Source organism: Pan paniscus, chromosome 7, assembly GCF_029289425.2.
Source record: "Pan paniscus chromosome 7, NHGRI_mPanPan1-v2.0_pri, whole genome shotgun sequence".
NCBI classification, from domain to species: Eukaryota; Metazoa; Chordata; class Mammalia; order Primates; family Hominidae; genus Pan; species Pan paniscus.
In genome coordinates, this window is record NC_073256.2 from 103869384 (window position 1) to 103894842 (window position 25459).

Below are 25459 nucleotides of genomic sequence, written 5' to 3' on the forward strand. Positions count from 1 at the left end.
CGAGGTTGCAGTGAGCCGAGACAGTGCCACTGCACCCTAGCCTAGGCGACACAGCCAGACCCTGTCTCCAAATAAATAATCAGGAGAAAAAATGGAATATTTGGTAGATAGAATGACAGAATTTGGCAAAGGCTATATGTGAAAGATGTAAGAGAACAGAAAGTGACTGGTTGTCTTGTATAGGAAGTATTAAAAAATAATATTTTTTTCTGACCTTGTTATCATACTCTACCTTGAAGTATAAAGGGGAGGGCAGTATATGGTCTGCTTAGTTGCTGCTATTAATATCTTTAACTTCATTTAAAATACAAAGAATACAGTCTTAGAACAGCACTGTTTTATTTAGATGCCTTGTTTCAAAGGCTCTTTCCTGACTCTGACATGGGAGGGTCAAGGGCACATGGAAAGTGGTGACAGTGGTAAGAAGGTACCTGGATAATCTCTAGAAACCTTCCACATGGGAAAATGAAGGTACAGAAGGGTTCTGACTTACTCAGGGCTATCTCACTAGTCACTGCTACTGTAGGGACCAAAACCCTGAACACCCGAATCCTAATCTAGCTACTCAGTGCTGTACCTCACAAAACGAAATGTTATTCCACCTTTGTAAACTGAAAAATAATAGTTATTTTAAGCATTTTTTAGTATTTTAAAATTTTTCATCAGTTAATACCAGAATGGAATTATTTGAGTATGGCAAGATTGAAAAAGTGTCATTTTAGAAGAGTTTATATATATGGTTAGATTATTTGAAAAGACAAAGAAACATATATATTTGTTAATTGACTGTCTCCACCCCAGAATGTAAATTCCATGAAGACAGGGATTTTAGTTTTCTTCACTGTATCACTAGCTTATCAGTTATATAAAAAATTCTCGGTAAATGACTGATGAATGAGTGACTGAGTGGATGAAAGAAATGGACTCTTATCCTAAGAGAAGTTAAGAGGACTCATGACACATGTAACAGGAATAGTAAAAAGAAAATGGATTTTTTTTTTTAATTTGCCTTTATCCATATTGCTACACTTATTATTTGTAATTCCATTTTCCTCTTGGAGATGTTAAAATAGTTTTTATATGTAAGTCTTAAATTTAGATTACTCTAAATACTTCTGGCAAAATTTTAACATATATAGTATACATATATCCATTCAGCTTTTCTATGTGCTTTGAAAAGTATTCTATTAGATTTTTTTCATTTTATTGAAAACATCTGATTTTGTTTTTGTTTCTGTTCAGTTTTAATCGCTTGGATCTACCACCATATAAGAGTTATGAACAACTAAAGGAAAAACTTCTTTTTGCAATAGAAGAGACAGAGGGATTTGGACAAGAATGAATGTGGCTTCTTATTTTGGAGGAGCTCTTGGATTTAAATACCCCAGCCAAGAAAAATTGCACAGATAGTGTATATAAGCTGTTCATTCTGTACAGTGAATTTTCCGAACCTCTCAAAGTATGTTTTCCATTCTTCCACAGAAATATGCAAAACAGTTCATCCTTTTCTACTTTATTTATTGTTCCCTTGAAATGACTGACCAGGAAAAAGATCATCCTTAAATTTTGAAGCAAGTGAGAGACTTTATTAAAAATACATATATATCTATATAAACATATATGATAGTGGCTCTAGTTTTATAGAGCTCCAAGTGTATTAAACATGACAGCCATTCATTCATAAAGATCTGGATTTGCTTTACCTTGTTAATATTATCTAGGGGAAAAAGTGCAAATTGCTCCATGTTCTTCTCTCCCTTATGTAACATCTCCTGAGGGTGTTTAGTTGCATGGCTGTTCAGGAAGGTATTAAGGGCTTAGGCCAAATCTTACTTTGAGTATGTTAAAAAAAAAAAAATGCTGCTGGCTTTTCTGAAGACAGGTGCTTGAACCTGTCAGTTTGTTTTAAATAAATACAATAGTTGAAAATTTTTCTCTCTGTTACATCAGTAATATTGTTAAAGTAATGGATAGAACCATAACTTACACATGAAAGTCATATACTAGATCCAATACTATTTAGTTTATTATCGAAATTGGAAGGATTCATTGAGCAGCATAGAAGTTTGTTTACATGTTACTTTGAGATGCTAGGTATTTGTGGAATTAAAAAGAATCAGGCTCTTTTGTACTTTGTTTTTAAATCTGTGATGCTTTTCAAATTTAATTCATAATAAATTGATGCAATTTCATACTTAGGAACATATAAAAGGTAATGTAAACTCTGCCACTTTTTTGTGTTCAAAGTTTTGGTTTTTATGAAGCCAGATGGATTGAAGAGTTACATAAGCATTTGAATGCTCTAATATAAGGCTAATGATTTTCTGTTAGTGTTTGAATATCTTCATTCCTCTCAAATTCATAACAGTTCTATTTAACTGAATTAAATAACCATATAAAAAATCTTTTGGGTCTCCCCCTTTTTACACAGATAATTATTTTTGTCATAACACTTTTTGTTTTTCATCATAGGGGCCTTTGCTGAACTACAAAAATGTGTAACAAATTAAAATCTGATGTGAATGATATTAATGCTACTTTTAGCAAACTGGGCTTCCTAATACAAAATTTTAAATTTCCATTTGTATCATGCTTTTAATATGCACTGTAAATTTCATTAACTTAAACATTTTTTAATAGCCATGGAACTGACTTCTTAAAATCTGTTGCCTATAAATATTTCACTGCTAAGTACATACAGAAAAACAGTAATTATTGTTTTGCCAAAATTTTATTTTTCTACATATTGAGAGTGTGTTCTCCATTTTATTCAGAATTCATAGTAAAGACGAAAGAAAGGCAGAGATCTGCTTGGTTGAATAGACTCCTTTTCCAAATCCTTATTATGAACACTCTGGTAATTTTCAAGCCTAAAGAATTTAAAAAAAAATTCTAATGTATGTGACAGGTTATGTGATAGAGGGAAACTGGCCTTCAAAAAGGACTGCGTATACCATAAAAGAGTTAAGTATTAGAATTACAAATGGTACCACTGCTGTATAAATTTTGCCATGACAGAAGTTATTGAATATCATTCATTGTAGGTATGATTTAGCAGATTTGACTGAAGAAGGCAGCTTTCCAGTTCGTTTTCAGGGTGCTGGTCTCCCTCAAGTAAGAAATTACGATGCACTAGGTGAGGCTACACAGAACCCTACAAGAGACAAAACCAGCTTTGTTTTGGAGAATTCATCAGGGTCTTCCACTTTTCATACCCAATTATAGATATCCAAGACCTACAGGCAGAGCTGTCTTGATTTATCTACCCAGTAGCAGTCAGAAAAACTGTAGAAATATGGTCCCCCACTCACCTTCTCCCCTTCTTCCCTTCCCATTCCTGTTCTGTGCTGGACTAACCGAAAGAAATTAGGAGTGCAAGACTCTCTGTGCCCAAAACACAGTTCATGAGGAAACAGACAAGAGGGAGGCTCAGAGACAGGTTTATATTGCTACTTCATTTTGGTGACTCCCCCACCCCCACCACCAGTAAATGGCCCAGGGAATAGCTCACAGGCCCAATACAATTCTGTCTGTTAGATCAGTTAAGCAACACAATTCTATCTGTTAGATCAGTTTAGTTGTTTGTCTTCCAAGGAAAGCAGCTTACCAGTGTTTTTTTTTGTTTGTTTGTCCCCCCCCCCGCCCCCCCCATGTACTTCCCAAGTAGTTGAAAATGAAAAGGTTAACAAAACCTTTTCCCCTGATGACTTCTGTTAACTACCTAGCTCTTCCTACCCTGACAACTAAATAGGATGGTATGTGTCAACTGTATTTATTGCCAGGCAGCTTTGCTTTTGGTAAATATGACCCTGACTGGTAAGTTGCATCTGGACTGGGAAGTCTCCAGATACACGACAGAACGCCACAGCTTTGGGCATACCTGAGTGGAAAACTCTTGTAACCGTATGTCCTTTAAGGAGGACCATGAGCTGTCACCTGGGGAGATACCATTGCATAGATTGCTGTTAGAAGACCGTCTTCTGAAAGGAGGTTCAAAATTGTCCTGCTGGTGAGCTGTGGTTCCTGTCCTATAGCCTTCTGAGTAGATTGGTGCCAAATACAGCCTATTGTAGACTTATTAAGTCTGAATGTTTGGTTGAACCTAAGATGATTTGGTGGATGTTGCAGAAGTAAAAATCTTCCTCTGTTGAAATAATACACAACTAAAAGTTCTCCTGTAACACTCAGTTGGCCTTAAAAGCCAAGCTTTAGGTCAACTGAGGATTTGATCTAAGTCCAAAAGTGACATCTCCTATATTCCAAAATTTCTCTCCTCAATTCTCAACCAAGAACAAAATCAGAGATAATAGTAGTTGTATTTACTGGTATTCATGGTAAATCCTTTACATAAATTATTCTCTTGATCCTTACAATTCCATGAAATTGGTGGGGTTGTCTTTAATGATGCTTATTTTATACATGAGGAAAGTGAGTATGAGAGAAGCCATTTTTACAACACCCACAGCTAGTACACAGCCCATGATTAAAAACTCAGTTGAGATAACTTGGCCATCAAGAAATTGAGAGCTTTTAGGTTCTTATAGAATCATGGCCATTTTCCAAAATCAGTATTCTACTCATATCCTCAAAAGGAAGGAAGGAAACATCTATAATGGAGAGATATAGCCTATGTATGTAATAACACTTAGAAGACAGAGTACTACCAACTTACTTCTATATACATGTATGTGGGGAAATAAGCATCTCAACCCAGCAGTCAGCTCTGGAATCCACACAAGAACAATCAGGTGGGGGCTGCACGGGAAGGAGAATGTAAGGGATTCCTGGGGTTTGTTCTCAGTAATGGGTCTCACCCTTAGTGGGGAAACGTCACGAACCAATGTGACACGTGGGGAATCAGGCTCCTGGGAAGTCAAATGGAAGAGACTTAGTGCACAGAATCAGAATCTTGGGAAGGCACCATGTCTTGCAGAAGAAACCTAACCCTCAGAGAGTAAAGGGGAAAAATGAAGATAAAAGGACCCAGTAGCCACACTCCTGGGCATGTATCCCAGAGAGAGAAAATCTATGTAGACATAAAAACCTGCATATAATGCTCATCGCAGCTTTATTTGTAATAGCTAAAAATCAGGAATAACCTAAATGCCTCTCAGCATATGGTTGATATGGTATGCCCATAAAATGAAATACTAGTCAACTGTAAAAAGGAACAAACTATTGATAGAACTTAGGTCTCAAGGGAATTATGTTGAGTGAAAAAAAGTATCACAGGGTCTCACTGTATGATTCCATTTGTATAACATTGTTGAAATAACAAAATTATGGAGAACAGATTAGTGCTGTCAGAGTTAGGGATGGGTGGGGGAGAGGAGGAGGTAGATGGGTGTGACTATAAAGGGACAGCACTAGGGATCTTTGTGATGATGGAACAGGTCTGTATCTTGATTATGGTGGCAGTTACCAAAAATCTACATGTGATAGAATTGCATACAACTATACACACAAGAGCATTTAAAAGTGGTAAAATTTAAATATAAGGTCTGTGGTCTGTACCAATGGCAGTTTCCAGGTTTTGCTATTGTACTACAGGTTATATGAGATGTTAGCACTGGGATAGGCTGAGAGAAAGGTACACAGGATCTTTTTTTTTTTTTTTCAATTTGTGAATCTATGATTTTTTGAAAGTAAAAATATTTTTTAAAGTTCTAATAAGGAATCAGGAGGTAAGACCTCCATAAAAAGCTTTATTATTGAATGATACCTGATCTCACAAAAAACAAACAACTAAGCAGAAAATATTCTTGAACTAACCCAGACCCTTTCTTCCCATTTGATGACCTAGTATTGCTGGTAACTCAACATAAAATTACATCCCTAGGGAAAAAAAATAAAGTCACTCTAAAGAGAAATTGAAAATGAGAAAAAGGAGAGTAAACTTTAACACAATATGCTAATATGAATTAAATTATTAGATATTTAAAAAATCTGAAATAGCAACTTAAAAACTCAGAACTGGACAAACAAAATGCAGATGTGAATGACTGGCTAAAATCAGGGAAAAAATTCGGAGAAAAAGACAAACACATATCAGATGTGAAGGCAATTATAAAGTATCTAAGGAAGAAGAGATACAACCAAATGTAAAATAAGGGATATAGAAGATATAAATGAAAAGAGCCAAGAAAATGAAACAAAAAGGCTAAAAGAAAAATCAGTAAGTGATAAATGTGAAAGTCAGGCAAAGATCTAATAGAACTAATTTGAGTCCTGGAAATAAGTTGGAACAGCGGTTCTCAAAGTGTGGTCAATTAGACCAATCTGGAATGCGAGAGAATCTATGACAACCGGACTGGCCTATTCAAAAAGTCAATGTTGCAAGAAGAAAAAGATGGGGAACTGTTGTGGATGGAAAGATTAGCAACAAATCAAATGCAATGTATAATCTTTGGATCCTGATTTTAGAAAGCATGAGACATCTTGGGGACATTTGAGAAAATTTGAATATGGGTAGATATTAGATGATGTTAGAGAACTGTTAACTTCTCTAGTTGTGATAATGGTTTTGTGTTTGTTTAGGAAGATGTCTTTATTCTGAGAAAATGCATGCTGACACATTTGGGGTGAACTATTATGATGCTTGCAATCAGTTTCAAAAGGTTTAGAAATGTATGTGTCTATACACACACAAACACACATGTATAAATACAGGTTGAACATCCCTGAATCCAAAAATCTGAAACCTGAAATTCGTGCTCCATAATTCAAAACTTTCTGAGCACCAAAATGATGCTACAGGTAGAAAATTCCACATCTGACCTCACGTAACAGGTCACAGTCAAAATGCAGGTGCACAACACAGTTTATTCGGTCTCCCTAAAGGAAAAAACCCATTTTAAAAAGCCATCCAGCAGAATGCCACATCCCTAGAAAGACCCACTTCCTGGCCCTTCAGCTGCTTCTGTTTCTCTTCACCTACAAAAATAAAATTACAGTATACAATAACCTTTTAAAATACAGCATCATTAAGTGGGAAACTGAAAGCCCGCCATTGTTGTTGCCGTTTAACAGCTGATACAGGTTTCTGGTGATGCTACTGTTGCCTAGCTACCCTGACCACATTATTTTTTCACTGTATCAGTGGTGTGTCATATTTTTTTTTTTTGCCATCCTTGTTCCTATGCGAGTTATGTCATATTTTTTACTGTTAAGTACTTATGCATGAATAAGTATAAGAAAATAACTGCTTATTGGTAGCATATACATTCAGTCAGGAATGATGGTGACATCAACCAACCACAAATTACCCACATGAGTGGCTGAGATAACGACACCTTTGCTTTCTGATGGTTCAAGGTATGCAAACTTGGTCTCAATGCACAAAATTATTAAAAATAATGTTATATAAAGTTACCTTCAAGCTATGTGCATAAGGTATATATGAAACAAGTGAATTTGTGTTTAAACTTGGGTCCCATCTCCAAGATATCTTATTGTGTATATGCAGGTATTGCAAAATTTGGAAAAACATCCCAAATCCAAAATGCTTCTACTAGTCCCAAGTATTTCAGATAAGGGATACACAACCTATATAGCAAAATCACTGAATCTAAGAGATGGGTATACAAAGATCACTACTTTCAGTTTTCCTTTTTGTTTGAAAATGTACATGACAAACATATCCATACAGTTCATTGTAACATTACAATTCCCAAATCCTTTGGGAAAAATCCACCTACACACACAGTCTCTCTTTATCTAAGTGGATTCAAGATGCTCCTTTTTACAAAACTTAAAAAGATTTTGCAGTGGTGGCACTCCAGCCTCAAGTGAGTAGCACAGTCCTGCCTATTTAAAAACATCTTAGTATTCCATTTCACTCTTAAGTTTTGTGTTCCTTCCATTCCATTAGGGAATAGAACTTTGCATCTGATGACAAATTCAGTTTACCATGAGACTACACCACATTTAAAGTAAACTGGCCAGGTGCGGTGGCTCACGCCTGTAATCCCAGCAATTTGGGAGGCCAAGGCGGGCAGATCACTTGAGGCCAGGAGTTTGAGACCAGCCTAGCCAACATGGCAAAACCTCATCTCTACCAAAAATACAAAAGTTAGTTAGCCGAGTGTGGTGGTACAACCCTGTAATCCCAGCCACTCAGGAGGCTAAGGCAGGAGAATCACTTGAACCCGGGAGGCAGAGGCTGCAGTGGGCCGAGATTGTGCCACTGCACACCAGCCTGGGAAACAAAGTGAGACTCTGTCTCAAAAAAATAAAAAAGGAAACTACTCCATTTTTAGTCATCTCCTTACTTAGTTCTTTACTTACACAGGTTAGCTCCAAGATATATCATTTAACTACTTTATGTCAGGAACCCACAACATCCTAACCACTGTCACCACACCTTCTCTTCAAGATTTCAACTTAGAATCAATCCAACTTGAAAATCCATCCCCCTGTATATCCCCTATAGATCCATTTCCCCTCCTCTACAAGTCTTTCTTTGCTTGATCTCCCATCCCAATGTGATCAATCCTTAGAAATCTCATACCATTTTGCATTGCTGGTATCCAGGATGCAAAATAATCTCTTTGCCTGAGCCATGGAGATTTATTTCTACCACTCTTATGGCGATTATTTATTTTACCTTATTATTTGTGAAGAAGCCTAGAATATTTTATATTTACACTGTTAAATGGTCACAACATTTAAAAAGCCGTAGAACAGTTATAGTTCATATATTAAGTTTAGAATTAAAAGAAAAGGCAATGTTTATTAGCTATTTCATAAATCTTCTCTGAAAAGTTCTCAATTCTTCTCACTGAAACTTGTAAGCAACTGAGCAGCTTCTGTCTGTATCTAAAATGGAAAAATACATGTTATAAGTAAACAGGAGAGCTAAGAGACTAACTTGTGAAATTTAAGTTTATAAAGTGGGGTTTCTAAGAGTCTCCAAAAACCAGATAGGACATTATAACAATAAAATGTCTTGACAGTGACCAGATGAGACTCTCAGCTCTTCCACTTTCGTACACATCCCATGACTTTTATGTTTTAGAAATGTTAACTCAATCTGCCATGTGTGTCAAACAGGAATAATTCTGCATTGTAGCAGGCAACCCGTAACATCCACCTGGTGATAGTAACTACATATTTCCTATATAGAAATATAAATGTCAATCAATTTACACTTGAAATGAACACACTTGTTTTCAACAATATTATGCATTTAGAAAATTATGCTTTTAAAGAAGTTCTTAATTCACCATTTAACAGTGCCTCAAAACCTTTCTGCCTTACTTTATGGGAGATGTTTTACCTGTTTATCCTCCTCTGTGTGTGCTGGATAGTCCTTGGCTTTCATTAGCCAGAAAGCAGCAAGCTTTTTGTTGTGTAGTTTCAAGTATGTCTTTCCTAAAAGAAGTAAGTTTTTGCTGTAGAAGTTTGGATCCACTGCACATAAGAAAGAAAAAATGATCTCAGAGGAAACAGTGTTGCTTTTATTTTTAAAGGTTTGATTCTGAGGTCTAAATTTCAATAAATTTGTGTGGTCAATAAGTGATTAGACTAATGGGAATTCTCTTTTGTTCAACTGTTTATATCTCAAACAAATATTTGTAAAATAATAATTACCAATTAATAAACATCTACAAATGTGCTAGGCACTGCATTATACACATTTCTCATTTTCACAACTTTGTAAGTAGGTATCTCCATTTTATAGATGAGAAGCTGAAGCTCCCGATAGAATGTATGCTATTTGAGGACAGCAATACTCTTTTTAATCTCTTTAGTTCCCTATGGTACCCCACGTGCCTACAACAGTGTGTGAAACATAACATACATTCAGTGTACATCGGCTGAATAAGTGAATGAAATGATGATGACATATATATATTTGATCAACATTTACTGGATGTCAGCTATACTTAAACATAGAGGATGAAACAAAACCTCTGTTTTTTTCAACTTTATAATGAAAAGGAGAGAGAAACATGAACACAACTAAATGTAATATAAAAATGAAAGGAATGCTTTACTAGATATACAAACTTTGAAGTGCTACAAGAAACCAAAAAAAAAAAGTGGAGAACATTCTTGGCTGAAAGAAAAGCATAAACAGAAAGCCTATGAATGAAAGCATGGAATTATCTCACCAACTTAATTCTTCACAAAGTGTCCTCCTAACAATCTGAGATCCTCTGTATTCAAAGCATACTTTTTCCTGTATACAATTAATGATTAACTCCATTTGCTCCTTAACCAAAATTGTTTTACTTCTTTTATTTGAGCAGATTTGTGTGATGCCATGTTGATATACTTAAGTTGTCCTGGGGTTAAATATATTCGTATATTCAATCATCCGATCATTCATCTATTTACTCAGTCATTCAACGGATTTGCCAAGCATTGTGCCAAGTAATGAGTGTGCAACTGTGAGCCAGAAAAGACAAAGTCCCCATCTTCTCAATGTACAGTCTTACACATGTAAATGTTCATAGTATTGAGTGATAAGTATCACTGGAAAAATAAAAGATACTAAGGGCATCAGAGGAGCCTCTGAACTGAATATAGGCCAGAAAGAAAGAAGGTAAGGTCACTTAAGAATGATTGAAGTTACCAGGGATTATTTTAGCTCCATGAGGGTAGGACCATGTTTTTCTCAACACCCCCAACCCTTAAGTCTCTAAGGTCCTATATTTTTACTTTGTAATTAACTTTTAAATCTGTTTAAAAAAAGTCATCCCTAGATTCAAACAGTATGATCAAGAGAGGGTATCAGTAGAAGGTAATAATGAATAAATCAGAATTGATGAATTACAGAGATAAAACATTCAGACAAAATTCTGTAGAAGATAACTGTTATCATGAAATGAACAAGTCCATTATGTGTGGGATCTCAAATTTAATAAACATGGTATCTTCTCCTGATTAAGTTTTATAGAATATATTTCAATGGTTTTTATGGTCTATTTGGTATCATATGCTTATGTCTCTTATCTCCCCCACTTGGTGTATGAATATTAAAAAGGATAAATTTAGGATGGGCTGGTGGCAGTTTCATAGGACTAGTCATTTTTTCAAAATAAACATAACCCGAAACTCTTTTTCACAATATCTGCAATAGAACTAGCCTGGCTGAATAGCAGAATTCCCATTTAAATGCCTCTAATGAGATGCATAATCTTTTTTTGTTTTTTTCAGACAAGTCTCACTCTGTGGCCCAGGCTGTAGTGCAGTGGTGCAATCACAGCTCATTGTAGCCTGGAACTCCTGGGCTCAACTGACCTTCCTGCCTCAGCCTCCTGAGTAGCTGGGACTACAGGTGTGTGCTACCACACCTGGCTAATTTTTATTTTTATTTTTTGGTAGAGATGAGGTCTCGCTATGTTGCCCAGGCTGGTCTCAAACTCCTGGGTTCAAGTGATCCTTCTGCCTTGGCCTTCCAAAGTGCTGGGATTACAAGTGTTAGCCACCACATCTGGCCAATATGTGCAGTCTTGAATAAGACAATTACCATGTCAGAGACTCCTCTCACAAAGGAAGCAGAATTACATCAAATGATAGACATTCCAGAACTGCAGCTCTAAGTTCAATAGCAGCCTATTTCTCATTCAGGTGATCTTTACTGAATAAAGACTTTAAAAATTGTTTTACAATATCTAGCACAAAAATAAGTATAACAGAATAAACAACTGCTTTAGACATTGCTATTATAGTATATATTCAGCATTCATACAATTTTAACTGTATTAATATGTGTAATCAAAAATACCTTACCTTGTTCTGCCCTGTGAAAGTAGCCTAAGGCCTGTCAAAAACACAAAGAGCCCAAACATAATAAAAAAGATTAAAGAAGACAATATTAAAAAAGCATTGTCTCAAAGATCTACTGCTATATTATATTTAAGTCAGGAAGTAAATCATCTTAAAATAATGGTCACTTCTTCAACAGTGAGAGTTAACACCCAAAGTGAACGTAACACTTCAATCATCAAGATTACAATATATGGACTACTTCTGGTAATAACTTGGTTGCTGTTTAGAACTTGTACCAAACTAACATCATGTGCAGAAAGGAAAGAACATTATCATGTGTAACTCAGCTATTTTGACAGTTCTCTTAAATCATAACTAGTGATTTTTAGTAAAAACGAAATATAATCAAAAGCTGAATTTATTCAGGTTGTACTAGTGAATTTTTAAGAGTCCATTATTATTGAAATTCCTACATACAATGTTAAGTCTGAAACTCTTTTTGTCCTACTTAAGCTACTGTTTTTGTAATGCATTCTCTAATGACATTTGATTTCTAGAAACATAACTAATTAGATAAAGTAGAGCTGACTATATTTTTTGTCCTTAAAATGACCTGTCTTAAAAAAAAAAAAAAAACCAGGCCTCACTCTGTTGCCCAGGCTGGAATGCTGTAGCGCAATCACTGTTTATTGCAGCCTTGACCTCCCAGGCTCAAGTGATCCTTCTCCCTCAGCTTAGCTGAGTGACTGGGACTACAGGCACAGGCCACCACACCTGGCTAATTTTTGTATTTTTTTTGCAGACGTTTTGCCACATTGCCCAGGCTGGTCTCAAACTCCCAGGCTCAACTGATCCACCAACCCTGGCCTTCCAAAATGCTGGCATTACAGGCATGAGCCACCGTGTCCAGCAAATGGGCATTATTTTAATAATACCATTATAAAATATTGGTGCATTATTTTAATAATATTTCTCAACTGTGTGTAAAGAATACAACTAAGTATTTTTTACATCAATTTCTACACTATAGCTTCCCAGAAAGAAGAAAAAGCTCCTTGTTATAATGTAAATGATACAAGTACAGCTTTTTCGATTGCCTGTTTTCTTACTCTGAAAAGCTTGTGATGAGTAAACCCAAAGTTTAACCAGAAATTCCTCTCAAATCTTATTTTTAACAAGAAAAGCAAAAGGCCTTGAAAATACGAGAGAATATGAACCTTTCATATGCTTTCTAAAATAGAAGTTATAATGAGTGTTCTTCTTTTATCAACTTAAGCATCTGCTTTACTTTTCTGTTATTGTGTGTAATACAGCTAAAACATGCTGGGTAACAGATGCTGTATTTCTTGTTCTATTTTATGACTTCAATATAGTTTAGATTTCAAACAGAAAATGAAGGTAGATTTTAGCCACGAGCCATTTTAGATGACAGCATTCCAGAATTACCAGCCACTCACCTAACGGGGAAAAAGAAAACCACTCACTAGTCAAGGATAACAAGTTTTAAGCCTTGTGATAACACAGTTGAATTGGATCATTAGAAATTGCTCAAGTCCCTCACTGAATCAGAGCTCCACATGTGTGAACACATGGTAGAATGGCGCTGTGGTTAAGAAATCGGTACTAACTTAAAAAAGGACATCATACTACCTTCTCATAGGTGGAACTAGGAGGAGTTGCAAACAGCATTTTAGCAATTCTTCTTTGATACCAAGGCATTTCGGCAAATGTATAGCACCTACAGGGAAATAAAACAATTTTATACATTCAAATTGTACCTTCTTTTCTCTTAAAGTTAACTAAGCATCTTAATACCATAAAAGGAATCTTCTACTGTATGTTTAAACAACTTGTGCTTTACATGGTATCTACTAGGTAATCCAGAGACTGACAAAGTGATCCTTTAGCTGGGGGGTGTATTTTGTGATTAAATATAAATAGTAAGCAGTCATACTAATAACAGTAATATAATATACATCTACCACTGAGTGCATTGTGCCAGGTACTGGGTTGATTCTCTCATTTATTCCTTGTAACAATTATATATGAGATAGGATAATTTCCCCTATTTTTCATATAAGAAAAACTCAGAGAAGTTAAACCTTACTCAAGAAAAATGACAAAGCTAAACATCAAATGTATAAATAACAGCAACCAACAACTTAAATCTATTTTTAAAGCAGCAAAGCAAATGATTAACCTCCAAAGATCTTTACAACTTTCAGAAATAAGTAGGAAAGAAAGTGTTGGATCTTTGACTAGGGTCTGAAGTCCTTAAGGCAGAAATTGCTATTTCACTTGGGTTTGCTTACTAGCATCTGACTTAGTGACTGCCCCTCAATTATCATTAATCCTCAGTGAATGAGTGTTAGCTTAATATGTCCTTTATCCTGAAGAATATATTTCTCTTTTAAAAGAGTTTGATACAGGACAGTTTACACTGGTACCCTTCTTAGATGGCAGTAAATATTCAGCTCTGCAGGCTATACTCAAAAGAGTGTCCCATCTATCTCAAAACAGACTCTTAAACCATCAAGTACATAACACTTTGATAAAGCCTCATACCAGCAAAATAATAATCTACAGTGGACATAAAATCACATAAAAATAGAAAGATACTGAAAATCAGATTATATGGTTCCTCAGATTAATCAAGACTGTATCTGACACACTTTGAAGATACAAAGACCCTCTTGGGGCATTCTACTGTTTTACTATAGTTACATTAATCTAATTTCATTTAGCATGGTAAATAAGAATAGTCTTTTCAGTCTGTACGTGTTTCTAAATGACCTGAATAACAATGTTTAACATGGTCATAATCAAATTTAGTATGTTCTAACAATATATATACAAGGGCTAGTTAATGGATTTAGCACTCTAAGCTCTGTCAGATAATATTTTAAAATATTTAATATCTTTTATATATGCAAAAGAAGATATTTATACATACTACAAAATAATATCACACTAAATACTACTGAAATATTTAAAGAAATTTTCTTACCAAATACCCATAAGGTGAATTGAAGTAGCATCTTTAGGGTTCAGTTCAATTGCTTTCTAACAAGAAATGAGAAAAATAAATCATATTTGTTTTCTAAACACCAATAAGTGCTTTACTGTGTTTGCTGAAGAAGCCATGATTTTTTAAAAAATGCAACTGTGTTTCAGTTCTCCCATTATAATATCAACTTTCTTCCCCCTGATTCTTTGATTAAATTCATTTCAAAACACTATTAATGACTTATACTAATGTTACTATTTTGTATGGTTCAGACATTTATAGTAAGTGTCTATCAAGATGAGAAAAAAACATGAAATACATAAATGGATTAATTTTGCAAATTAATCTTGCAAATTAATCTATAGCTCTTAATGTTTCTTCCAAATTAAAGGAAAAATGGATAAGGAAGTACTTTCTTGGCAAACTGTAGATGAATACTGAATAAAAGTCATTCTTTCCTAAAGAAGAAAAGTGCATTTTTTAGAAAAAATGTAATTTTAGAAAGTCTCTTCTATGCAGATTTTAGAAAGTCTTTTCTATTTTTAGAAAGTCTTCTTGTATGCAGATTTTGTTCAACTTCCCCATCTGTACTTAGCAAAGGAAAAATAAACAGTTTATAGAATATTAATAGAATTATGTGCAATGTAAAATATGTTGAATCTCCCTAATTTATATTTACTATGTGAATATAAACTACAGAATAAAGAAACTGTTCCTCCTTTTATCCATTATTTTGTTGAAAACAACTAAAGAAATCTTACAGATTAATGTTCATATTGAAAGGACTCTTTTTGAAAAAATTAAGATTTCCTAGTTTATGCTTTTCTATAAACCCACACTTTTGCTTTCAGTTTAGTAATGTGTGAGGTACACATTTTCAAATATTTGTAATGGTTAAGAGCATGGTCTCTGAAACCAGACTGCCAGGATTCAAGTCACAGCTTAATGACCTTGAACTGGTTGCAAGATCTATATTCTTACCACAACTGAGTTTTTTCTCTTTTATAGAAAAGTCATGTACTTTTACCACAACTCATAAGGTTGTGGTAAAAAATAAATAAGTATCTTAACATGTTTATATGCAACTTATGCTCTAAGCAACCTTTCTCAATTGGGAGTTCCACTAAAAATTAAGCCCTACAAAAAAATCGTGTAAGTAACTATTTTTTTCCATTTCCTAAGAATGATACAGAAATACTGTAGTCCCATTCTAGATGCATAGGAAGGAAGTTAATTCATCACAATGGATGCCTGGGGGGATCAGGGTTTAATTAATTTTCCTTTTTTTTTTTTTTTTTGCCTTTGCCAAAATAAGGTTTTATTTTGAAAGTCATTTGAAAAACACTGAGGAAGGAAGGAGAAGACCTAAGACCCAGTGGATGTAGGTTCCAAATCTGGATTCTTGCTGGCCCCACCAATGGTCTCTGTCAGGCCAAGAAGGTTCTGCTTTCTTTGGTAATTCCTATTTTTTTAGCTTCCTGGAGAAGAGATCTTTTCCCACAAGCCATCTTCATTTTTTTTGTAGAGTAGGGCTTTATTTCCAGGAAACAGTGTGTTAGTTGGAGCAGTATTTTTTTTTAAAAAACATCAAGGTAGATCTAATATGTTCAACAAAGTGGGGTGGCTCGGCCAGACACGAAGTGGAAAGATTCTCTAGTATTTGCTTGTCATCTTGCTGCAAGCAGAAATCCACATGTGGAAATGGTGTCCAGGAGTACAGTCCTATACGAAGTTGTTCTGTCTTTGCATCGTAAATGCTAATCACTGGTCCTCCTGCTAAAGCTCACATGGCACGCAGCTGCTCCTCTGGGCCTCGATCTTGAAAGGAGGCTCTGTAGGCCAGGCACGGTGGCTTATGCCTGTAATCTCAGCATTTTGGGAGGCTGAGGTGGGCAGATCACTTGAGGTCAGGAGTTTGAGACCAGCCTGGCCAACATGGTGAAACCCTGTCTCTACTAAAAATATAAAAATTAGCCAGGTGTGGCAGTGGGCGCCTGTAATCCCAGCTACTTGGGAGGCTGAGGCAGGAGAATCACTTGAACCCTGGAAGCAGAGGCTGCAGTAAGCCGAGATCACACCACTGCACCCCAGCCTGGGCAACAGAGGAGACTCTGTCTCAAACAAAAAAAAGAAAGGAGGCTCTGTAAATCTTTGCAGTCTTAAGCTGACAGCAATACCATATATTATTAGAAAGTGTTATTCGTTTTCTTCCTGGTCATTTAATTCTGTCACACATAATCACAGTATCACTAAGTGAATGTCATCTTCTTGCCTGTCAAATTCACTAAGAAGTTAATGAGTGAGTTTTTGTGACAACTGCCTCCCACATCACTGAAGCCTCCCACGAGGTATACTTCCAGCCTTCCACATTGAGCGCAGTCGGAAAAAGACTTTATGGAGTTCATGATCAAGGGGACCTCAGCTTTGGTGTCAGTTCCACCACAATGTGTCAAGCAGGTGGCCCCATAACCTGTGTGCCACAGGACCACAATGTGACAAGTAGTGGCATTATCAGAACCCAGAATGGAGACGGAGCCATCCTTTGGGGAGGTCACTGCTTTGCTGAACATACAGAAGGCCCTGGGGTCCCAGTTGTTGAACAGACTGACCTCTGATACATCTGGCTGTTTCCTCCAGAGGCAGGTGGGCTCGGACGAGGTCCCCGGCGGACTGTGGCAGCCGCACTCGCTGCCCCTCGATGAGCAGTGGCATCGTGGAGGCAGCCGCCCAGGCCAGGGTTTAATTTTCTTATGAGAAGGGTTGAGGGGGGTACTTTCAAGCAAACTCTTTTATAATCAATCCTTCCTGCCATTGGTCTTTCAAAAATAATCCAAAGATGTTACCACTTTGGATATATAATGGGATTTGAAATGTAAGCAGTATAAATGATCTTTTTTATATGTAAATACTAAATATTGCCATTTAAAATATAAACATGTACATTTGAAAGCTTATATAAAACATTGTTTTTTATAATCTATAACCTTCACTGTTTTTTAAAAAAATGGAAAGTATACATTTGTGTATTTTCTACAGTTCTTCATTATTCCCTTTGGAAGTTATGTCATGTATTTCTACATCCTGAGGCACAGAGAAATTAAGCAATTTATCTAATGCCACTGAGAAAATTACTGTATTTCCCTGAATCTAAAATATCAAAAATGATACACCATTAGTTTATGTGCCACTAAGAAAGAAAGTATCACTGCCAACTACAATGTAAGGTTCCAGCAATTACATCATGTAATCTCATTTCAAGGATTTTAAACTGTGAAACAGGTAAATTGTTACATTATAAAATGTCAGTTATTATGTATATATTACTATCCATACCTGAACAAGAAAAGCTAGGTCTCTGGACTCCCAGTCATTCTTTTTCACTAGTTGTTATATAAACTAGGAATTGACACTAAACCATAAAATTATGAAAAACTATTTAAATAGCAAATTCAGCACTATCCCTATGTATGTTTCCATCATTTTTCCTTCCTATAATCTCAAAAGAGAAATAAATATGCTGGTATTTTTGTGGTCGTTTTTTTTTTTTTTTGAGACAATGAAGTTCATCCATGTTAAGAAATATACAGACTCCTATGCAATTCTTTGCACCTAACAGCTTACTATAAATAATTAACTTTAGGGGAAAATATTTTAAATAAAACACACATACAATATACACACAGATATCAATCTTAAATAGAATTATTACTACAAGGAGTGGTGTGTCAATTGTGTTAAAGACTGTTACACTGGACCACGCTTTCCATATTCAGGAACTTGTGTCAATGCTCCCCTCCCACTGAAACTGGGCTTGCCCTTGTGACTTGTTTAGATTAACAGGATATTACCAAGTGTGATGCAAGCAGAGGCTTGCTAGAACTTTGCACATTGGATCTTTTCCCATGGAACACTCATTCTTGGAAGCCGACTACCATGCTATAATGAAGGTTGAGCTAGACAACTAAGTGATAAAAAAACAAGTGAGGAGAAACTCTCATAGGTAAGAGGCCATCTTGGACACTGTAGTCTCAGCTGAGGGCCCAGGTGAATGCAGCTGTCTAAATTACCCCAGCTATACCAAGCAATGTAGAAGTGCCACTGCACTCAGTTAACCCAAAGAATTGCAAGAAATAACAAACTGTCGGCTGGGCATAGTGGCTCACACCTATAATCCCAGCACTTTGAAAGGCCGAGGCAGGTGGATCACCTGATGTCAGGAGTTTGAGACCAGTCTGGCCAAAATGGTGAAACCCCACCTCTACTAAAAACACAAAAATTAGCCAGATGTGGTGGTGTGCCCCTGTAATCCCAGCTACTCGGGAGGCTGAGGCAGGAGAATTGCTTGAACCCAGGAGGCGGAGGTTGTAGTGAGCTGAGATAGCACCATTGCACTCTAGCCCGGATGACAAGAGCGAAACTCTGTCTCAAAAAAAAAAAAAAAAGAAATAACAAACTGTCATGGCTCTACTCCACTGTTATCATAGGTGGTTTGATATACAGCAATAGATAATGAAAACAAAAATCTATTCAGAAAAATTTGACTTTTAAAATTCATGAATTTGAATAATTCATCAGTACCTCAAAATGCTCCTTGATGATATATGCATTTGCAATTTTAGCCTTGATGCCTTCATAATCTCCAACATCACTAAGGCAGATTGCATACCACTGAAAATTAAAAAAAGTGTAAGAACAATAATATTCTTAATATTCCACTCAATACAAGGTGAAACTGTATAATATTCTTCAATAGTCATTCTCATCCAACAAAAAGTTACTGAGCATAAAAACTGTATTAAATGTAATGGAATATATAAAGAGAAGTGGACATGGCCCTCTAGAAACTCAGGAATAGGGTTGGGCGCAGTGGCTCACGCCTGTAACAGTACTTTGGGAGGCCGAGGTGGATGGATCACCTGAGGTCAGGAGTTTGAGGCCCTGGCCAACATGGTGAAACCTTATCTCTACTAAAAATACAAAAATTAGCTGGGCATGGTAGCATGTGCCTGTAATCCCAGCTACTTGGGAGGCTGAGGCAGAAGAATCACTTGAACCCGGGAGATGGAGGTTGCAGTGAGCCAAGATCACACCACTGTACTCCAGCCTGGACAACAGAATGAGACTATGTCTAAAACAAAACAAAACAAAACAAAAAAACCTCAGGGATAGGACATGTTTATAGAGAACTATAATACAAGGTAGAAAGTGGTGAATTTTCCAAGAAAGTTACCAACACAATGAGATAATGGTTCATGTTTATGGTCTGAGTATCAATTTAGAAGAATATGTAATTGAATGTTTTATTTTCTCATTCTCTTTTCTTGGAGTTCCATCTACTCTCACATTGCATTGTTATAGTAAGAACAGCCACAATGTCAACTGTGACCTTGTCTCCACAGCCACAGTTGGACGGCAGACCCAAACTGAGATGACCTGAGTTTCTTTCCCAAGAAATGAATCTAAAATAGCCACACTTCAAAAACCCAGGTGCTGTGGAAAGTCACAAGAGTTAGGATAAGGAGAAAAAAAATGTCTGCAATGAAAAAGATTTTCAGGTAACAGCGGAGTAGAGAAACAATTAATGAAGCCTCGGAACAATCAAGCCAATTGTTTCCCAAGGTCCAACTTCACCCTGCCTTTGGGTTCTATGAAGTCCAACAATCCAGAAGGCTAATGACCACCTCGTCTCCCCGTACGATTTACTGAAAAACGTTGTTGTGAACCAACAAGAAATCCTGAAAGCAGCTGAGTTACATGTGAAAAGTCATTCTAGGTCTCAGTTGTCTAGCTGTTATATTCCTACCTCTAAATAAAACAGAAATATAACGTGAGGAAAATGAGAAAACATCTGTGAAGTGCTTATACTACTAAGAATATAGATATAGGTAATTCATGAAATTACTAAACTCCTGTTTAAAAATAAGCATTCACAAAAGTAATTTATCAAATACATATGAAGTTAGACCAAATGTTTACAAAAACAAAGACTTCTTTTTGAAAAACTTATAAAAATAACTATCTTCCCTACTTCTTTAAAATAGAGAAATTATCCTTAAGATATAAGATTGAATAAAAAGAAAAAAAAACTTAAAATAGAGAAATTGTTCTTCCAATGTAAATCAGAGATAATAGAAAAATATAGAAAATGTACCTCTCAGTACATGGTTAATAGCTTAGTTAAGCAACTCACCTTATGAGATGCAAAACTAGATTCATTTTTTTCTAGTGCTCTTTTTGCATACTCTAGGGCTTCATACACCAATAGCTTTTTCTCCTCTTCTGAGGTTCTGCTAAGCTGAGCTACATCACGTGATGCCCGTGCCAAACGCCACAGTAACTCTGCATCTTCACTAATTTGAAATAAAATATAAAACAAACATTTTAGCTCACATTTAAAAATTGTTAAGGGTTACATTACTAATGAATACATTATGGTCTTTCAGCTTAGGAAGCTAGCAACATGATATCAAAAGCCATTAGTAATAATGCCAAATTTATTATTTTCTTTAATATAAAACCTTTACTTGCTAAAATTTCCTATAAAAATGTCTAATATCCATAAATATTAACTTACCTCTAGTATCTAAAATACTTACTTCTTTCAAAAATATCTTTGCATTCAAATTCTCTGAACATTTGCCCTACAAAACTCAACATATTAACTTGAGGTTTGGCCTCACTGGCACTGTGTTTCAAATAGCTCACTCAGTAGTTCATACAGTATCATAAAATACATAAATTTTATAGACAGGGTCATGTTCTAAAAATACAAAACTGCTGAATCCCTAGTCTCAAATACAGCACCTGACACAAAATAGTTTTTGACAATTATTTGCTAATGAATGAATGGTTGAATATAATGTAATCTCAAAATAAATCCTATGTTTGAATACCATGCCATGATGCATGGGTTACTTCAAGTAAGAGCATTGGATTCTTTGAAGAACTGCCATTTCCATATAATGACATAAGAAATGGTTAATAAATTATTAACCACCACAACTGACAGAAATAATTGTAAAAATTAAATTCCGCCAGGCACAGTGGCTCACGCCTGTAATCCCAGGACTTTGGGAGGCCAAGGCGGGCAGATCACCTGAGGTCAGGAGTTCGAAACCAGCCTGATCAACATGTACTAGAAATACAAAATTAGCCGGGTGTGGTGGCACATGTCTGTAATCCCAGCTACTCGGGAGGCTGAGCCAGAAGAATCGCTTGAACCTGGCGGGTAGAGGTTGCAGTGAGCCAAGATTGCGCCATTGCACTCCAGCTTGGACAACAAGAGCAAAACTGTCTCAAAAAAATAAAATAAAATAAAATAAATAATAAATTCCTTTTTATTAAATGTTTGCCTTTAATCCTAACTTTATTATTTAACATAAAAAAAAAATTTGAAGCTAAAGCTTCCTTTAATTAAGATAGTTATCATTCAATGAATATGGAGTAACTACCTTACAGCTTATTTTTCAAGTTATCAATGAAATGACAATAAAATGCCAAACCAGCCACCTTGAATTACTGAGGGAAGAATGGAGAAGAAAAGATCAATCCTGTAGATATTTAGAAAGTAAAATTGATGGGTCCTGGGGAGAAAACTGGTTTTGAAAATCTAAAAAAGGCAGATGAAAATGACTCAATATTTTTAGTTTAGGAGATGAGGTAGATTAGTGATCTAGAAATGCTATTTAGCCATATGACTTACTTCATAGGGATGAGTCTTTCTCTCGCTCCACACTCCTCCCAAAAATGAGTACACACTGATATTCTACACTAAACATACAATCTAATAATAAAAATAGAAAAAGGGGGTATTTTTGGTTTCTCTGAAAGACTATCCTTCTAAAGTAATACACAGTTACCACTGAATGGTGGCATGCAACATCCTACATCTCAGTGAATTCATTTAATCTATACCAATAAAAAGTTACTTTAAAAGAAAAACAATGAGAAATATACAATATAGCTAGAAGGGATAAACATATATTCAATAACTATCTTGTATCATCTAAAGCAAAATGGAAAAATCAAAAAAAATTTCAACATTCCACTAAAGTAGTAACACCTTTTCTAAATCAATGAGATACATGCAGCATTTAACGTAAGAAACAAATAGTATATTATAAATTAAACTCTAAGAAATATTTTGAAGTAAAAACTACAATAATCAATTTTTAAAACCTCAAGCACTAAGGGTCATTTTAATTGTTAAATAACAAAAATTTTGAGGAAACCACAAGCCTAGGCCTATCCTACATTGCTTACCTTTCCTTGTATTGGGTTAGCAACTGATAAAGTTTTTCTGTTTCTCCGCTTTCATACAGGTAGTCTGCTTGTTCAAGTATTTCTTCAACTTCAAAGAATATAAAGGAAAAAAGACACAATAAAATAGGTCTTCCCAAGTCAGATGACAATAATTCAAAGAAACTTAAACACTTTTATATATAAGCAAATGAAATTAGATACAGAAATGACCTACAATGAAACAGCAGAAATTAGGAAGAACCTAGATGGAAACAAAGTAGAAATAAGCATAATGCTATCATAAAAAATGATTTATTGAAATCATGGGAAATAAAAAATTAGAAAACTTACTCTGGTAGTGACTAAATATGAAACACTAACAATAAATATAACACTAACGATAGCTGATGAGCTAAAAAAATTCCAAAAACTCTCATAATATTTTAAGAAAGTTTACTTATCTGTGTTGGGCCAGATTCAAAGCTGTCCTGGGCTCCATGTGGCCTAGGGGCCGCAGGTTGGACAAGCTTGCTCTACACAGTCTTTGTTGTTGCTGCTGTTAATTACCAACCATTGTAGAAAATAAAAGTCATCTACTTAAACAGCACTGAATGTTAGTAATTTGCATGAACCAAACCACACTGTTTTAATAAATTCTCTTTATACAGAGATGTTGTTCAAAGGGTCAGAGCTGTCATCAGAAATTTAGATGAAGCTAACTACACACTAAATCTGGAACTTACTGATACTATGCTCTGACTGACTCTTAAAACTAATTTATATATGACTACAAAATACATAAACATTATTGACAGTGTAGTGCCCTAAGAAAACTGTCTACTTAATGAAAAAAACAGTCTGAATTTCGGGAAATTCCAATTATTATTCAGAAACATGTATATTTAATTTTGTCTTCTATAAGGGTACTGTACTACTTAGTCCTAAGCCAACATTCCAATGTGTATACACTTGGTATACTTTAATTAATCACAGTATACTTGAGGTTAAAAGGGTTTCTTGGCTGGGTGCGGTGGCTCACATCTGTAATCCTAGCACTTTGGGAGGCTGAGGTGGGAGGACCACCATGTCAGGAGATTGAGACCAGCCTAGCCAACATGGTGAAACCCCATCTCTACTAAAAATACAAAAATTAGCTGGGCGTGATGGCGTGCGCCTGTAATCCCAGCTACTTGGGAGGCTGAGGCAGAAGAATCGCTTGAACCCGGGAAGCAGAGGTTGCAGTGAGCCATGATCGCTCCACTGCACTCCAGCCTGGGCGACAGAGCAAGACTCTGCCTCAAAAAAAAAAAAGGGGGGGGGGATGGGGGAGTTCTAGTTTTTAAAAAATTAGCAAAAAGAAAAAAACCATGAAATTTGTGATGCAATCGTGTTTTTAAGTTAACATCATAATGTAATAATTATACTAGTTAAGAAATTAAATGACAATGGCAAAAAAAAAACCCTAAAATTAAATAAAGATTATTTTTCTCAGTAATCCCACTTCATTCTGATTAGGTGTTATAAAGTTTAATAATATTCATATGGCTGGTTAATTTTTCAAATTTTGCTTCCACTCTATTCTATATTTTTATCGGATACGTGGCTGAATCACAAAGTTTGTGTTTTAACAACCCAAAGGATAAGTAGTAGTCTTTATTCTTTAGTTGATATTTATGGTAGGTAGAATAATGGCCCCCAAAGATGCCCCAATCTTAATCCCTGGAATCTGTCTGAATGTTTGGTTACATGTCAACGGTGAACTGTAGATAGAATTAAGGCTGCTAATCAGCTAATATTAAAACAGGAAATTATCCTGGATTACCCAGGTAGGCCCAATATAATTACAAGAGTCCTGAAAAGTGAAAGAGGAAGGCAAAAGTCAGAGAAGGAGTGTCAATGGAAACAAGATCAGAATGATGATTTGATGGTGGTTCTGAACTTGGAGGAAGACGCCTTCAGCCAAAGAATGCAGAAAGCCTACAGACACTGAAAAAAGCAAAGAAAGGGAATATTCCCTAGGGTCTCTGGAATGCAGCTCTCCCAATGCTGATTTTAGCCAGTCAGACCCATTTTTGGCTTCTGAACGGCAAGATACAGAACTACAGAACCCTAAGATAATAAATTTGTGTTGTTTAAGTCACTGAGCTTGTCACAGCAGTGAAAGAAAATTAATATTAAATATATTGATCTGGCATATTTGAATGTGTACATAGTATGTATAAGTAAAAAAGTTACTTTTAAATATATTCATTGATTATTCTCTGACTTACTAAAAAGACTAATTACTGTCCTTAACATGATCCAGGAATTCTAAATCACATTACTCATGCGATTAAAAATGTAGAAATTGTCAGCCAGGCATGGCAGCTCACGCCTATAATCCCAACACTTTGGGAGGCTGAGGTGGAAGGATCACTTGACCCCAGAAGTTCGAGATCAGCTTGGGCAAGATGGCAAGACATCATACCTTTAAAAAAAAAAAAAAAAAAAATG

The 25459-nt window shown here is 35.6% G+C and overlaps 2 protein-coding genes and 1 pseudogene across 11 annotated transcripts in view; 1 reads left to right on the forward strand and 2 right to left on the reverse strand.

Annotated features, from left to right (window-relative positions):
- WWP1 (WW domain containing E3 ubiquitin protein ligase 1) overlaps positions 1 to 1933 on the forward strand; it is a 124481-nt gene extending 122548 nt beyond the window's left edge. For all 3 annotated transcript variants that reach the window (XM_003821155.5, XM_008974633.5, XM_008974632.5), the window contains one exon: positions 1243 to 1933. In XM_003821155.5, coding sequence (XP_003821203.2) covers positions 1243 to 1342 — 100 coding nt within the window. In that variant the 3' untranslated portion in view covers positions 1343 to 1933. The remainder of the gene's footprint in view (positions 1 to 1242) is intronic.
- Positions 1565 to 25459, reverse strand: part of RMDN1 (regulator of microtubule dynamics 1) — a 45857-nt gene continuing 21962 nt past the window's right edge. For 4 of the 8 annotated variants that reach the window (XM_008974630.5, XM_003821156.6, XM_063606838.1 and 1 more), the window contains exons 3-10: positions 22988 to 23075; positions 20916 to 21075; positions 19304 to 19393; positions 14726 to 14781; positions 13369 to 13456; positions 11740 to 11770; positions 9278 to 9411; positions 6803 to 8817 (exon numbers count right to left, since the gene is read on the reverse strand). In XM_008974630.5, the coding sequence (XP_008972878.1) occupies positions 8767 to 8817; positions 9278 to 9411; positions 11740 to 11770; positions 13369 to 13456; positions 14726 to 14781; positions 19304 to 19393; positions 20916 to 21075; positions 22988 to 23075 (698 nt within the window). In that variant the 3' untranslated portion in view covers positions 6803 to 8766. Of the gene's footprint in view, positions 3155 to 6802; positions 8818 to 9277; positions 9412 to 11739; positions 11771 to 13368; positions 13457 to 14725; positions 14782 to 19303; positions 19394 to 20915; positions 21076 to 22987; positions 23076 to 25459 lie in introns of those variants that run through there. The other 4 variants (XM_063606840.1, XM_055116705.2, XM_063606839.1 and 1 more) reach the window with 2 other exon arrangements.
- Positions 14790 to 19280, reverse strand: LOC100991979 (protein N-terminal asparagine amidohydrolase-like; annotated as a pseudogene).